The sequence below is a fragment of the Rhinolophus sinicus genome, chromosome 17, assembly GCF_057876585.1.
Source record: "Rhinolophus sinicus isolate RSI-liver-muscle chromosome 17, RSI-T2T, whole genome shotgun sequence".
NCBI lineage: Eukaryota > Metazoa > Chordata > Mammalia > Chiroptera > Rhinolophidae > Rhinolophus > Rhinolophus sinicus.
The window spans coordinates 59430553-59444910 of record NC_142517.1 but is presented as its reverse complement, the minus strand read 5'-3'; the positions used below and the strand labels follow the sequence as shown (position 1 = coordinate 59444910).

General features: G+C 41.3%; 2 protein-coding genes across 4 annotated transcripts in view; one reads left to right on the top strand and one right to left on the bottom strand.

Annotated features, from left to right (window-relative positions):
• The window catches only part of OSBPL11 (oxysterol binding protein like 11), an 81960-nt gene extending 71388 nt beyond the window's left edge, over window positions 1-10572 (bottom strand). For 2 of the 3 annotated variants that reach the window (XM_019723661.3, XM_019723662.3), the window contains exon 1: window positions 10004-10572. In XM_019723661.3, coding sequence (XP_019579220.2) covers window positions 10004-10206 — 203 coding nt within the window. In that variant the 5' untranslated portion in view covers window positions 10207-10572. Of the gene's footprint in view, window positions 1-6827; window positions 6905-10003 lie in introns of those variants that run through there. The other variant, XM_074330551.2, reaches the window with a different exon arrangement.
• LOC148754799 (uncharacterized) lies at window positions 10413-13817 on the top strand. The gene is made up of 2 exons (XM_088794353.1): window positions 10413-11210; window positions 13532-13817. The coding sequence occupies exons 1-2, from the start codon at window positions 10413-10415 to the stop codon at window positions 13679-13681; spliced, it is 948 nt and encodes a 315-aa protein (XP_088650479.1). The 3' UTR covers window positions 13682-13817.
• Window positions 13818-14358: the final 541 nt, after the last annotated feature.

The window sequence follows — 14358 nt, the reverse complement described above, 5'->3', positions numbered from 1 at the left end:
CAGTTAGACTCCCACAAGGGATGGTGGGCTGCGCCCCCTGCAACTAACAACAGCAACTGGACCTGGAGCTGAGCTGCGCCCTCCACATCTAAGACTGAAAGGACAACAACTTGACTTGGAGAAAAAGTCCTGGAAGTACACTGTTCCTCAATAAAGTCCTGTTCCCCTTCCCCAATAAAAATCTTTAAAAAATATATTGCTTTCCTCCAACACACAAATTCTAAATTAACCAAATTGAGTTGTCTGAGAGGCTTACTAAATTTGAGTTAACTTCTAAATGCTCTTCTGATGTCTCATACCATCTGCACCTTCTGCTCCTTGGCTCTTGCCTGTCCTCCCCCTCTGTACCCTTCACTTGCTGGATTCCCTTAAACAATGAACCTGAGGCTCTATGGATCTCTGCTCTTACTTTAAAGTCAAACCACAGGGGGCGCCGTTGCCCTACCATCCCTTAGCGCACGGGTGGCTGCATCTCAGGGCATTTGAATTGTGCTTCTGCCATCTTTCCGTCACCTGCTTCTGGAAGTAGCTTCTGGAAATAGCATCACAACGGCTGCTCAAGGAGAATCCCAAGTTCCGTTCAAACTAGTATTGGCTGGTGACGGTGGGACTGGAAAAACCACATTTGTGAAACGTCATCTGACTGGTGAATTTGAGATGTAGCTGCGTTGGGTGTTGAGGTCCATTTCCTTGTGTTCCATACCAACAGAGGACCTAGTAAATTCAATGTCTCTGGCTTGCTAGAAAACTCATCGGAGACCCTAACTTGGAGCCCGCTGCTATGCCTGCCCTTCCCCGCCGGTTATCAGGGACCCCGCTCCGGCAGCACAGTACTAGCATGACATAGAGGTTGTGGGGACAACTGTTCTCCCAGACGCGGCTGACGACCTGTGAGAGAGCGAAGCTGGAACCCAGCGTCAGAAGTCTGGTTTTATAGACAACTGTCCTGTGATGTCAGTGACGCAACGTGTTTGCACTTTATTATATAGCTACGCAGAACATGCTTACTGTGGGAGATGCTGAGGGAGATGAATGGGCTTCAGAATGAATGCGGCAGTTAAAAAAAACAAACCTTCATTTTTTTGGACCTGCATCTTGAGCTGTTTTGGAATGCAGCTGTTTACTTATTAAGTTTCAAATATAAGACTGTTAGTCACATTACAATACTCAATAGTGAAATCTTGTTTCTTACTGTCATTCCCATTCCTTTTCATTTAAAATCAGAATAAAGTTGTATTTCAATTATCCAAAAAAAATGTTCCATTGGATGGGCCTGGCCCAGGATGACAACCCCTTCTTTCTTTCTTTATTTAAAGATTTTTTTATTGGGGAAGGGGAACAGGACTTTATTGGGGAACAGTGTGTACTTCCAGGACTTTTTTCCAAGTCAAGTTGTTGTCCTTTCAATCTCAGTTGTGGAGGGTGCCGTTCAGCTTCAAGTTGTCCTTTTTCAGTCTTAGTTGTGGAGGGCACAGCTCAGCTCCAGGTCCAGTTGCCAGTTGCTAGTTGCCAGTTGCTAGTTGCAGGGGGCGCAGCCCACCATCCCTTGCGGGAGTCAAACCGGCAACCTTGTGGTTGAGAGCCCGCGCTCCAACCAACTGAGCCATCCGGGAGCTCAGTGGCAGCTCAGCTGAAGGTGCCTGTTCAATCATCAACTCCTTATTTCTTATACCCCATGAACTAAAACTGAGCTCCATGTCGTTTCCAAAGATTTCCCTAAACCCAAAGAGGACCCCGATGGGTTTCCTGGAGAATTTCTGCTTGCTCTCCAAACATGAGCCATGGTTCTCTGACCACTATTAGCTGACCCATATGCTCCTAACAGAAGACCACCCTCATTATCAATTGCTCTTTTTCCTTTTCATCCACGAGAGGGAAATCTTCAGTACTATGACATCTCTGCCAAAAGCAACTACAACATCGAAAAGCCCTTAGGTATCTTGACCAATGACATGGAAACCAAATAGGCTCATTGGATACTACAGCCAACATTAGATCTGGTGGCCAAAGGTCTCCTACCCTACATGAGAGCTATTGTGGTCACCGTCAATTTACTTCAACATGTAGAAAATAATGGGCTCTCCACGATTCTTTCTGTGTCTCATTCAGTGGAAGCCTTATTTTCATCATATTCAGCATCTCTCACTAGCAGACTAACCTCCTATGAAATTCTTTTATTGTCTTAATCTAATGTGACTATTGCTCTCTGTAATATTCTGAACCCTGCTAATCTCCTCCCTCTGCCCTCTGATAAAACCCCTCATGACTGCCTGACATTAACAGTCCAACTAACTCCTTGAATTGATTTATAGGAAACACCTCTTGAAAACGCTGAATCAGTTTGGTTGACTGATGGTTCTTACCTAAAGGATGAAACAGGCCGCTGTCAAGCAGGCTATGCGACTGTCTGTCTAAATGAAAACACTGAAGCCAGTCCAGTGCCTCAGGCAACCTCTGCTCAACAAGCTAAGCTCTAAGCGTTAATTGAGCTTGCAATTCAGCTAAAGCTACAACAGCTAACATTTATACTGACAGCAGGTACGCCTGCGGTGTTGCCATGACTTCCGTATGCTCTGGAAACACACAGGATTCTTGACTGCTTCCGGACAAAAGATAAAAAAGTTCTTATGTTTTAGAACTCTTGGAGGCTATCCCATTCCCTAAAATTTGGCAATTAAAAAATATCCCTGGACATTCAATGAGGAAAGCAGAGGTAATCATTTGGCTGATGCTGTTGTTAAGTTAGCAGCATTAAAACAATATAACTGAAGCATCTATGCTCCTGGCTGAGTAATTGGAGATTTAAAAGATAACAGTAATGGAAGCAGCATTTAGCTGTTCCACAAAATAGAAAGAAATGCTTAGAACAAGGCTGTAAATTTGACCCTAAAAAAAACCTTATGTGTAGGTCAAAAAATGACCGACCACTCCTCCCTGACTGCATATAACACCACATATTACAATAGGTACATGACTTAACTCCCAACATTGACAAAGTGGTTTTATGGGGAAAACAATGCTATTGGAAGCCACCTCCAAAGACAGCTTCCCGGTGTACCATGCATGACAAATCTGCCCAAAGCACTACTCTGGAGAGCCCATTCAGACCTCTACGGGACCTTTTCTCTTACCGTTAGGACTCCTTGAGGTCTAGCAAATGGACTTTCTTCAGCTGTCCCCTTCTCCAGGACACAAATATGTGCTAGTAATGATGTGTACGTTTCCTCATGGGTGGAAGCATTCCTAGGCCGCAGCCACAGCCTCCGCAGTAAGTTAAACACTCCGAGAGAAGAGCATCCTGACTTGAGGAATCCCCACAGAGCTCCATAGCAACAGGGAAACGCATTTCACTGAACAAATTGTACAATCTGTAAGACCTGGCTGACTTTAAAACATTTCCACTGTGTTTATCAGCCCCAGGCCTCCAGTCCTGTAGAACAGTCCAACTGGGTCATCAGAACTCAAATGGTAAAACTTGTCGAATGTTTTATTCTGCCTTCATCTAAGGCTCTTCCCTTGGTATTGCTCAATCTAAGCTCTACTCTCTTTGGCAAACACAGCCTGTCTTTAGAAATTATTATCAGCAGACCCATGAGATTAGATCAAAGAATGTGTGAACCTGCCCTGCTGACAGGAGACCTGATTTACTCTAAGAAATGGTCACCCTACGCCAAGAGATGTTACAAAGAATAAACCCGACTGAGACCACCTCTACAAAACAACTTTTGATCTGCGGAATATATGACTTAGCTCTGCTTCCAACAAGCCTCCCTGTTGCTCAAATGTGGCCAAAAGTTCTCTTACTACTGTACACTCAGGAGACTACTTTCCCTCCTTCCTGCAACATACCAGACTGGGAACGAGCGAGCCATCCTGGCAATGAGGTATCAGCGTTGCTTTTTCAAAGACAGACCAACGATATTTCCTAATGGTTGATCATCGATACTTGATCAGAATGGAGAAATGTGAAAGAAAAACCACAAAATGGTGTTGATATTGTTAAGAGAACAATGTGAAATAGAGCTGGGAGGCTTCTGGGAAGCTGAGCTAACTCACCCTCCTCCCATATGAGAATGAACTTAATCTGGGCTAAACCAAACGGCTACATACTGATACGGTTCCTGGTACTGGCTCTGCATCACTGAACTCTCTATTAAAAATTTTTTTTTTCACCTAGAAACAGACATAAGCAATTAATCATGTCTAGCATAGAATAAGTCTGTTTGCCAGCACCAATCACAGCTCTTTCAAAGCAATTTATGTAATCCCTTTGGAAGCCCCGCTTTTCTGTCTTTACAAACTCTTGTTTCTTTTCCCCTCAGAACACAGTTGGGTTTCTACCCAAATCTGTGTTTCCAGGATTTGCAGAATCCCTCATTCCCTCCCTCCCTCTCTGACTCTCTTTGCTATGTCCTTTTTCTTTCCGTTTTCCATCTTGTTCCTTCTCTTTTTCTCTCCTTTCTATCCTTCTGATTAGGTTTCCAGCTGCAGCCAGTAGCAACCACAGACTTTAGTTTATCCCCCGAGAAACCATCCAGCCAACCTTAAGAATAGCAATGGAAATAAACTGCAAAGGCAGCCTAATCAAACTCAAGTACAGGGAGATATCAAGTGGGAAATCATGCTTTGTTACAATATCTAATAAAAATCCATTTTTTCATCAGCAAACTAAATTGCTCTAGAAATTGTCCTAAAACCCAGATGGTAATATGCCAAAACAATAATGTGACTAGTTAATCAGACGATTTAGTTGTAAGTTAAACCTGAATAAGTCTGAACACAAATGATTTTATGATATTAAGCAAAATCAATACAGGGGATGATTCTTACCTAGGGAAGATGTTCCCTCAAACAAAGAGAACAAAGATGGTCCCTCTCTTCAAGGTAGTATGATTTACATCAAGAATATTCTCAAAAGCAAAAACAAGAGTTTAAAAATACATAATTTCCCACAGATCTATTTGATGGACAATTTCCCCTGGGACCTAAATTATGTGAGTTATCTGAAAAGGACTAAAAAGACTAATTTGCATATTCTAACATTAACCTGTTTGTATAGTTTCAATACATTTTAACTTCTACGGAAAATATGAACTCAAATGGACTATATTTAGATCTGTTAAGCAAAAATATAAGGAAATTAAGAAATCAGAGTATACCATAATACACCAAATCTTGTTCCTCAAGGCTTAATATAAATCTCACTAGATTTTAGGAACAATATTTTATAGTTTTAAGTTACACACCTACAAGTTGTCTTTCCCTGGTTTTTAACAGCATCGATAGCAGATTCCAGACAAGGAAAACAAAAACTAGGGTACAGAAAAATGCATCCAACTTCCTTTATCCCCTACAGAAAAAAAGGCAAACATTTATGACTTTTTCTTCAAATCAACCTCAAAAGAAGTGATAAAAACTAGAATACAGTGAACGTTAGGTTGTATTTACGCGGCTATCCTTGCCCTACTGGTGACAGAGTATTTAGAGTGGAAGACACAAGGTCTGACCACAAAAATTATTTCTATAGTGTACATTTGTAGACTTCTACCCATTTACTGAAACAATAACTATTTGCTAATGAGGAAGGGAGATATGCCTGTTTGTTAATGGTGGTTAGCCAGCATAGAGCCCAAAATAAGAAAAAGCAGGCCCATCACATATCCCAATTTGCTTTTCAGTTCCTCCTCTGGGCAGCTCTCTTCTGTCCACTTTAATAAACAAGTGACAGATGTGCAGATTTGTAAAGTCTTCTGAAAGCAGACACGCAGAATATAAAAATAATGGAAACACGCACATTTTATAAACTTTGCACATTAACTATGAAAAAGGAAGAAAGGATCCAAAATTATGAAATTTATTTTCTTCTTAAATGGTTAGCAAAGACTACATAAGTGTCAATTATTCTGGAAAGAAGAAAACTTAAGGCTAATCTAATATATTCACTTCTCAACTTTGATTTTTAAAAAGGACATGATACATTTTGCAAATGCAGCTAAGGTTCTTCCCTTGTGATTCTTTTTCATGATCCTCCCAAAATAAGTCTGGAGGTCCTACTTTCATTAGCTGAGCGTACAGATTGATTTGGAATTCACTAGCAGAGGGCTTCACACATGGTATAAGCTCAAAAACATTTGCTGCATGAGTCAGAACACTAGTAAATAATAAAACCATGTCCTAAACTAATTATTTATCAATAATTATTCACTCCTTTAGGGAGCTTATCTACTTTTAATACCTCTATGCATATAACTACCTAGAAATAAAAGTTCTTCCACTTACTAGCTATGTAAGTTTGACCAACACATTTTGACTTCCATTTCCTTCAATTGTAAAATGGGGATAACAACGGCCTAAAGAACTGTTAGGAGGTTTAAATACAATAATAGAAGTGAAAACTATATAGGCAATTATCTACATTTCTAATCCCCCATGTCTCTAAGGTATGACTGGATATGCCACTTAACCATTCCGGCAGCTTAAGCTCAACATACCTAAAACCAAATGCATCCTTTGAGTCTCAAAATCTGTTTCTTCTGCAGACTTTCCAAAGTTTCAAATACGTATGACTGAGGTCAATTTTACCTCCTTCCCTCACTACCACCCTCCACCCCATCACTTTTCCTTGTAATGGTTTCCTTCTTGTCCAGCCTACACACGTCTAGGTCATTGCAACTGATCTCCTAGTAGCTCCTCTTATTCCCCAACAATCAAATTTAGTCCCAAACTCTCAGCTATAGAAACAAATTTCCAACTACCTACCTGTCACATCTATCCCAATAGTAGATGACAATCTAGAGTACATTTATATTAACATCTGTAATAGGCACCTTCTTGCATGGTTCCCAACGATCTCCACCTGCTGGTATTCACGCCCTTGTGTGGGTTGCATCTAATGAACAGTGAAAAGTGATGAGACTTCACTTCCTTGCTTAGGTTACAAAAGACTGACTTCCGCCTTGCTGCCACTCTCTTGCCTTCTCACTTCCCTGCTCTGATGAATCAAGCTGCCAAGTAGTAAGATGCTCTGTGGAGTGGCCCATGTGGCCAGGAACCAAAAGAGGCTGCCAGCAGTCAGTTCATGAGGAACTGAAGTCTTTGTCCAATCGGCAAAAAACACTGAATTGGCAAGAGCCACATGAGTGAGCCCAGCTGAGCCTCAAGAAGCCTTGTGAAAGTTAAAACAGAGTTATATGACCCAGCAATTCTACTCCTCGGTATGTAGTAAGTCCTCACTTAATATCATCCATAGATTCTGCGAATTTAAGCAAAACCAAGTATGATGAAACCAATTTTACCATAGGCTAACTGATATAAACAAGAGTATGGCATCTCATCAACATTATAACAAAATGACATTATTCAAGGACCTGCTATATACACAAGAGAAATGAAAACATATGTCCACACAAAACTTGAACACAAATGTTCATAGCATTACTCGTAATAGCCACAAAACGGAAACACCCCGAATGTCCATCAACTGATGAATGGATAAGCAAAATGTGGTATATTCATAACGGAATATTACTCAGCCATAAAAAGGTATAAAGTAATGATACATGATACAACACTTATGAAATTTGAAAACATTATGCTAATTAAATTTCTAAGTCTGCAAAGGCAAAGCCCAGAGTCTAAATCTGCAAAGCCAAACCACAGAATGTTTGTTCAATTTCAACCACTCCATAAGATAACTCTACAACAAATCTCCATTTTAAAAATGGGATAGCAGCAAATTACAGGCAGGCAGCTGGATATATGGCTTGCGGGTTCCCAAAAGAGCTGAGGCCACAGAAGAAAATGACATAAACCAAAAGCATGTAGCTTAGGGGAGGATGATAAAATACATATCGTATCAACCTTTACAGGAAAAAAAGAGCCAACCAAAGAAACTGAAAACAGTCAGAGGAATAAAGAAGGAACCAAGAAAAAGCAATATCAAAAAGTCAAGAAAATAATTATAACAGATATACTTATAAAGAAATCAATTGGAATAAGAATCTAAAAACACACTGTTTTTCCGCTCATATCTTTGGTGAGGACAGAGTAATCAATGAGGGTTAAGAAAATGAAAGCAGTGAGTATAAACTGCTTTTAAGAGGAAAGGATTAGGTTGATTTTTATTATTGCTGTTTTTTAAAAAATGTAGACACTTTGAGCCTCAGGGAAGAAGCCAGGGTAGAGGGGGCAACAGAGACAATGGAGGAAACTGCTTGATCTGTGTCCTACAAGACAAAGGGATAAATTAGATGGAGGGCTAGGTTGAAGGACAGCCTTAGACAAGCTTCAAGAAAATAAAAATTTATGTCAGTATGTAAATGTAGTCATGCCTTATTTATCTGCATCCTTGGGGAAGAGTTCCACATAATTAAATTTTCCACACATTTAAGCATCTTTCTTTTACATTTTAGCTATTTTCTTTGAAAGTGTTCACCACTGTATCATACAATTCTCTGCCTTCTTAAACAGGGTGCTTTCCTGTATGACTTAAGGTCATTGTAACCATGATTACTGTACTAGGAAGTAATACTGCTGAGCCTGCACGTCAATTTCTCAAATCTTCTTTGGCTGTCCGACATTGTCAGTTGCCATTTCCTGTTACATTTCCCGTGATAACCTTTGTCATTTGTGCTTCCAATAGATTCCAGTTTGAAAATTATATCACCATTAAATAATACCCTAAATAAGGGATAATAGGGTTCTGAATGAATGTACAGAAGTAATATGCATCGCTTTATGACAACTCTCCCTAATGCTTCTAAGAAACTTGTTTCACTTTTCAATTCAATTGAGACTGGGTTTCAGAAAGAGTTGAGGATGGCATAAAATTGACCTCTGACAACATGGAATATTACTTTATCTTGCTTCCTTAAGTCATATCAAAATATCCCTGCCAAGTAACTAATAATTTTATATGGTTAATCATAAACCACACAAAAAAAGCATCATGCTGCTTCCAAGACTGGGCCTGACATCTCACAATAACTAAATATACTTTCCTGTCCTACAATCATTTACCAATAAAAAGTTATAACCTACACTTTGCTTCTGTATGTTAATATAGTCATGCATATTTCACATATATGATATTATCCATGATAAAAGTACAACCTTCACAAAATCTTGGCTGTAATCCCTCTCAAGTGTCACACAAATTTCACAATTACAGGCAGCACAAGGGCTAAAAAGGACTAGAGTTAGGCATACAGACAGTCAGCCAAAATTTAAGAATTCCTCCTTTTAGTTCCATTACCAGAAGATACCCTAATTTCATTCATTCTTAAGATTCTGGAAGGGTATATATCCCTGTGTACTTTACATATCAAAACAAAACAAAACAAAACTACCATTGCCTCTCCAGGACCCTTCCTGTTCCTTAAGTTTTTCATTCGTATTAATGAAAATTAAGAAATGTAGAATTTCTCATCAAGACAGCGCCTGATAAACGGAAACTCTCCAGGCGCACAGGTGTAGAGCTTAAGAGAGAGGCACTAGCATCTGGACTTCTGCCTTTGTATGCAAATTACTTATGTACATCTCCCCTTGTAAGTCACAAACACCAGGAGGGCAAGAGCCTCTTCTGATTCAATTATTTTATTCAATCACTGGACAAATACGTTCTGAACACCTAGTATTTGCTAGCCTCTGGAGAGAGCGGAGTTAAACAGTCCCCGCCCTCCCAGTCAAGCAGAGGAGGCAAGCTTGCAAAATAAATGACAACACAGGCAAAAACAGAAGTGAGTACAGAATTAAATCAGAGGAAGGAGTAACTCGAGGGTTGCAGAGGAAATTCAAGGATACACTTAAGGATTCTCCAATAGCCTCAATAAATACCTGTTGAGCAGACGAATGAATGAATGCAATCTTGCGAATGAAAGCTGTGATCCCAGGTCCAAATGATACTATTACTAGTTGCTTCTGGAAGTCAGTTGCAGGAATGCAGACCCAGCATGCCTCACCCCCACCTCCACCTCAGGAAACCACCTTGGAATAAGAATCTCACCTGTACTGCCAGCCTTTTGCACTGCCTCCGCGGCTGCTACTGCTGCTGCTGCTGCTGCTGCTGCTAATTCCACCCCCGCAGCTGCTGTTGCTGTTCTTGTTCGGGGTCACCGCTGGGGCCAGGCCCTCCAGCTTTCCTTCGCTCTCCGAGACTTTCACGGTTGACCCTGGTTCACCCCCCTGCATCTTAACTCCAAAGTCCATTTGTCCTTCTTGGGAGGAGAGAACAACTCGGTAGCTTTGTGGGTGATAATTTTTAAGATTGGATCCAAAGGTGATCCCACTCGCTAAATCTGACGGCGGCTGGAGTGGGAACCATCAAACGGTCCAGGGTAAGAAGACAAGCATTCCCGCTGAAGGAAAACTTTTAAGGGGGTCGGGGTAGCGATGAGGACGGAGATCCTTTAAACATGTATCTCCTTCCCGGCAAAAGCAAGGAGGAGAGTCACCCTGCCAGATGTGGCGGCATACTCAAAGGAGCAGCAGAAGCCGCGCGGGGAGGTCGCGGACTCCAGCCCAGCCTAGCGCGCCAGGCGAAGGACGTCGGACCACAGACGCGGCAGCGGCCTGACCTCTGGGCCGACGGACTGACCCGCCGCGCTCCCTCTTCTCCAGCGGGTCCTCAGCGGGAGGGTCCGGTGCAGCCCGCCGCCAGTTCCCGCCGCAGCCCCGGAGACAGAGCTGGGACCGCCCTCGCCCAGCCCGAGCGGAGGGTCGGGGAAGGAGGCCGCCGGGGGCGGGGCGCCGGTTCCCAGGGCTGCCTTTCTTCCAGCCTGAGGCGAGCCGTTCAGACCAACTTTCCCCAACGTCCCCGGCCCTGGCCCACCCCCGGGTTCCCAAGGGTGGGCGAGTCCCTCGCCTTCTCTCCAGCCCCCAAAGTGAACAGCACAACCACAGCCGCCGCCCCACCCACAGCACCACGGCAGGTCACCCACGCGCCTGCTCGCTCCCGCCTTCCCTTCCGGAGTAGCGTGAGCTCACTTCCCCTGGAGCAGAAGCGCCTAGCGCCATCTTGGAGCAGGGCACGCGGCCCTAAGAGGGGCGGAGCCTCCGGGGGTAGCGGTGCTGGGGTGGCTGACAGAGTAGAAAGGGAGAGTGAGGGTGCGGCAGGGGAGGAAAGAGAAGGTGGGACAGCCAGGGAGGGAGAAACAAAGGAGCGATGGGAGATAGTGCCCTTGTGGAGTGTGACTTCCGGCCTTCCTAGCCAGGTACTGTGCTTCCATTTGAGGGCCAATTGCAGGCGTTTTAGGGAGAAAGCTTAGAAAAATAATGCCATTTCTATAAGAAATTACAAAAAACACCTCCTCATTGTAGTAATTTTGCATAAAAAGAAAAAACATGATACTGAAATAAGGCAAATAAATGTTATAAATGAAAATGAAACTGTTGTGGAACTTAGAGCTCTCAGAATGAAAACTAGGTGCTCTTTCTGACACCAGACAAGTCTTTCACCCTCTTTAGATCTCAGTTTCTGCATTTCTAAAGGAAGAGTGGTTGACTAGGTGATTTCTAAAGTCCCTTCTAATTTTAAATTCTTGTTTCTAACAACACGACTTGTGAATTGAACTTATACCATATGCAAAACAGTATAGTAGATGCAAAGAATATTACTCAAAGTAAAAAAGTAAAGTAGCAAATTTAATGCAGACATACAGATAATTAAGGTTATGAAGAAAATAAAAGGGATGGGATGGAGAACGTACTTTAGAAGAACAGTCGCAGAAAGTCCTCTATAAGGAGATGACGTTTAAAAGTGAGAGCTTCGGGAAGATGAGGAAGCTAAGATAAAAAGCAAGCTTTGCTTGTTCTAGGAAATGAGAGACTTGGGAGCCTGGAGCATGGTAAGCAATGGAGAGAATGGTGGTAAATGAGAGTGAAGCAATAGGCAGAGAAATTTGTATTTTATTGTAAGTGCAATAGAAAATCACTGAAAGTTTTAATAAGGAGAGTTGTGATCCAATCTTTGTTTTTAAAATATATCTCTAGTTTTTTCAACAAATGGTGCTAACACAACTGAATATCTACATATAAAAGCATGCAATTGGACCCCTACTTCACACATACACAAAAATTAACTCAAAATGGATCAAAGACATAAATGTAAGAGCCAAAACTATTAAATTCTTAAAAGAAAAACACAGGAGTACATCTCCATGACCTGAGGTTAGGCGAAGCCTTCTTAGATACAACATCGAAATATAAGTGACAAAAGAAAAAATAGATTGGGTATCATGAAAATTAAAACCTTTTCATTCCAAACAATACGATTAAGTAAGTGAAAAGACAACCCATAGAATGGGAGAAAAGTATTTGCAAACTATATATCTGATAAAGGATTTATATCCAGAATATGTAAAGAGTTCTGACAACTCATTAATAAAAAGATAAATAAGCCAATGTAAAACTGAGCAAAGGCGCTACATAGACATTTCTCCAAAGAAGGTACACAAAAGGTCAATAAATACTTTTAAGAGGTTCTCAACATCATTAGTCATCAAGGAAATACAGATCAAAACTACAATGAGGTAGCACTTTACACCCACTAGGATGAGTGTAATAAAAAAGATAGACAATAATCAATGTTGATGAGAGATGTGGAGAAATTGGAACCCTCATACACTGCTGGTGTAAATGTAAAATGTGGTATATCTATACAGTGGAATATTATTTGGCCATAAAAAGGAATGTAAAAGAAGCAAAACACAAAAAGCCACATATTGTGCCCACTCATATGAAATGTCCAAAGTAGGCAAACTTATAGAGACAGAAAATAGATTCATGGTTGTCAGGGGCTAGGAGGGATGGGGAATGACTGCTAAATGGGTATGGAATTTTTGAGGGGTAATGAAAATGTTTCAAAATTAGATAGTGATGGGGTTAGATAGCTCAGTTGGTTAGAGTGCGAGCTCTCAACAACAAGGTTGTCGGGTCCACTGGATGTGGAGCTGAGCTGCGCCCTCCACAACCAGATTGAAGGACAACGACTTGCAGCTGATGGGCCCTGGAGAAACACACTGTTCCGCAATGTTCCCCAATAAAATTTATTTTTAAAAAAATTAGATAGTGATGATGGTTGCATCATCTTGTGACTATACTAAAACCCACTTAGTACACTTTAAATGGATGAATGTATGGTAGGTGAATTATATTAAAAGAAAGCTAGTTCTTAAAAAATAAATTATCTAGTTGCCACATAGAGAATTGATTTTAGTGGGAGAAAAAAGAGGAAGCAGGGAGACTAGTTAGGAAATGAGGTGAGAAGCAATAATGCCTTAGGCTAGGGTATTGGCAGTGGCGATAGACAGAAGTAAACGGATCCAAACTACAGAGCGTGCCAAAAAATTGTATACACATTTTAAGAAAGGAAAAAACTGTATTGTAATACTCAATATATACCAATAACAAAAGAGAAATACAAGCCATGTGTATACATTTTTTGGCACCCCCAGTATATGGGGGTGGTGGGGTGGGGACAGCTACAGTTCTGCTAATAGATTGGATTTGCAATAGTGCTGTAATGTTTTTACAGGCCTTCCGCTTCTGGTCTGTTCTACATGTGTCATCAAGGAAATACAGATCAAATACAGACTCTGATCAGGCTCCCTTTGAAACTCAGAAACCTCCAAAGACCTTTCATTATTTATGGAATAAATTCCAAACTCTGTCCAAGAAAAAATAGTACCTGTATGGCAGTTGTTGTAATAGCCTACTGTGAAATGTAGAGGCGACGGGAATTAGAGTTATCCTTTTGCAGTCTGGCATTGGGTGAAATGAGCATCTCGATGTAATCAATGAGTTAAGCCAGGTGTGGAAGCAAGCCGCCCTAACTCATGATCATTCAAACTTCAATCAAGGAAAAGAAGCCCTGTGAGTGGATGCCTTCATTGGAGCCGTGGCAGGTGTAAAGAACAAACATGCCAACCCAAGGACTAGGGACACCATGGAGTCTGGAAAAGGCTTCATTTTAGATATCCAGAAACTATTTTGTCATTGCTTCCAGTGGTGATAAGACTTGGGGACTGGCTCATACTCACCAAACACACAACAGATTTATGTAATAACTGAAAGACTGGTGTTAATTAATAATGAAAAATGCAGTCCAGTGTACTCAAGTTTGACTGTTAGCATGTTCTGTGCAAGATACTGCACAGGATAAGCTGAATTATTTCCAGAAGGTTATGCGATGCGCCAGAATCAAAGCCAGGGGCGTTGGTTTGATACATGTTTTATTTTGTTTTTTTAAAGCAAAAAGTTTTATACAGTAGTGTCTGAGTCTAACTAGTTAATCCCTATCTAAGGAGAAAGGAGAGTGTATGACTTGAACAAGGAAGATAAAGAAATGCCCGTTTTGGAAAG

What these genes read in the sequence shown, in the direction of transcription:
- LOC148754799 (XM_088794353.1), top strand. Translation starts at nt 10,413, where the DNA reads ATGTATCTCCTTCCCGGCAAAAGCAAGGAGGAGAGTCACCCTGCCAGA. An exon ending in CTTCCGGCCTTCCTAGCCAG is followed by an intron (nt 11,211 to 13,531) that starts GTACTGTGCTTC and finishes ATGTTTTTACAG; the next exon opens with GCCTTCCGCTTCTGGTCTGT.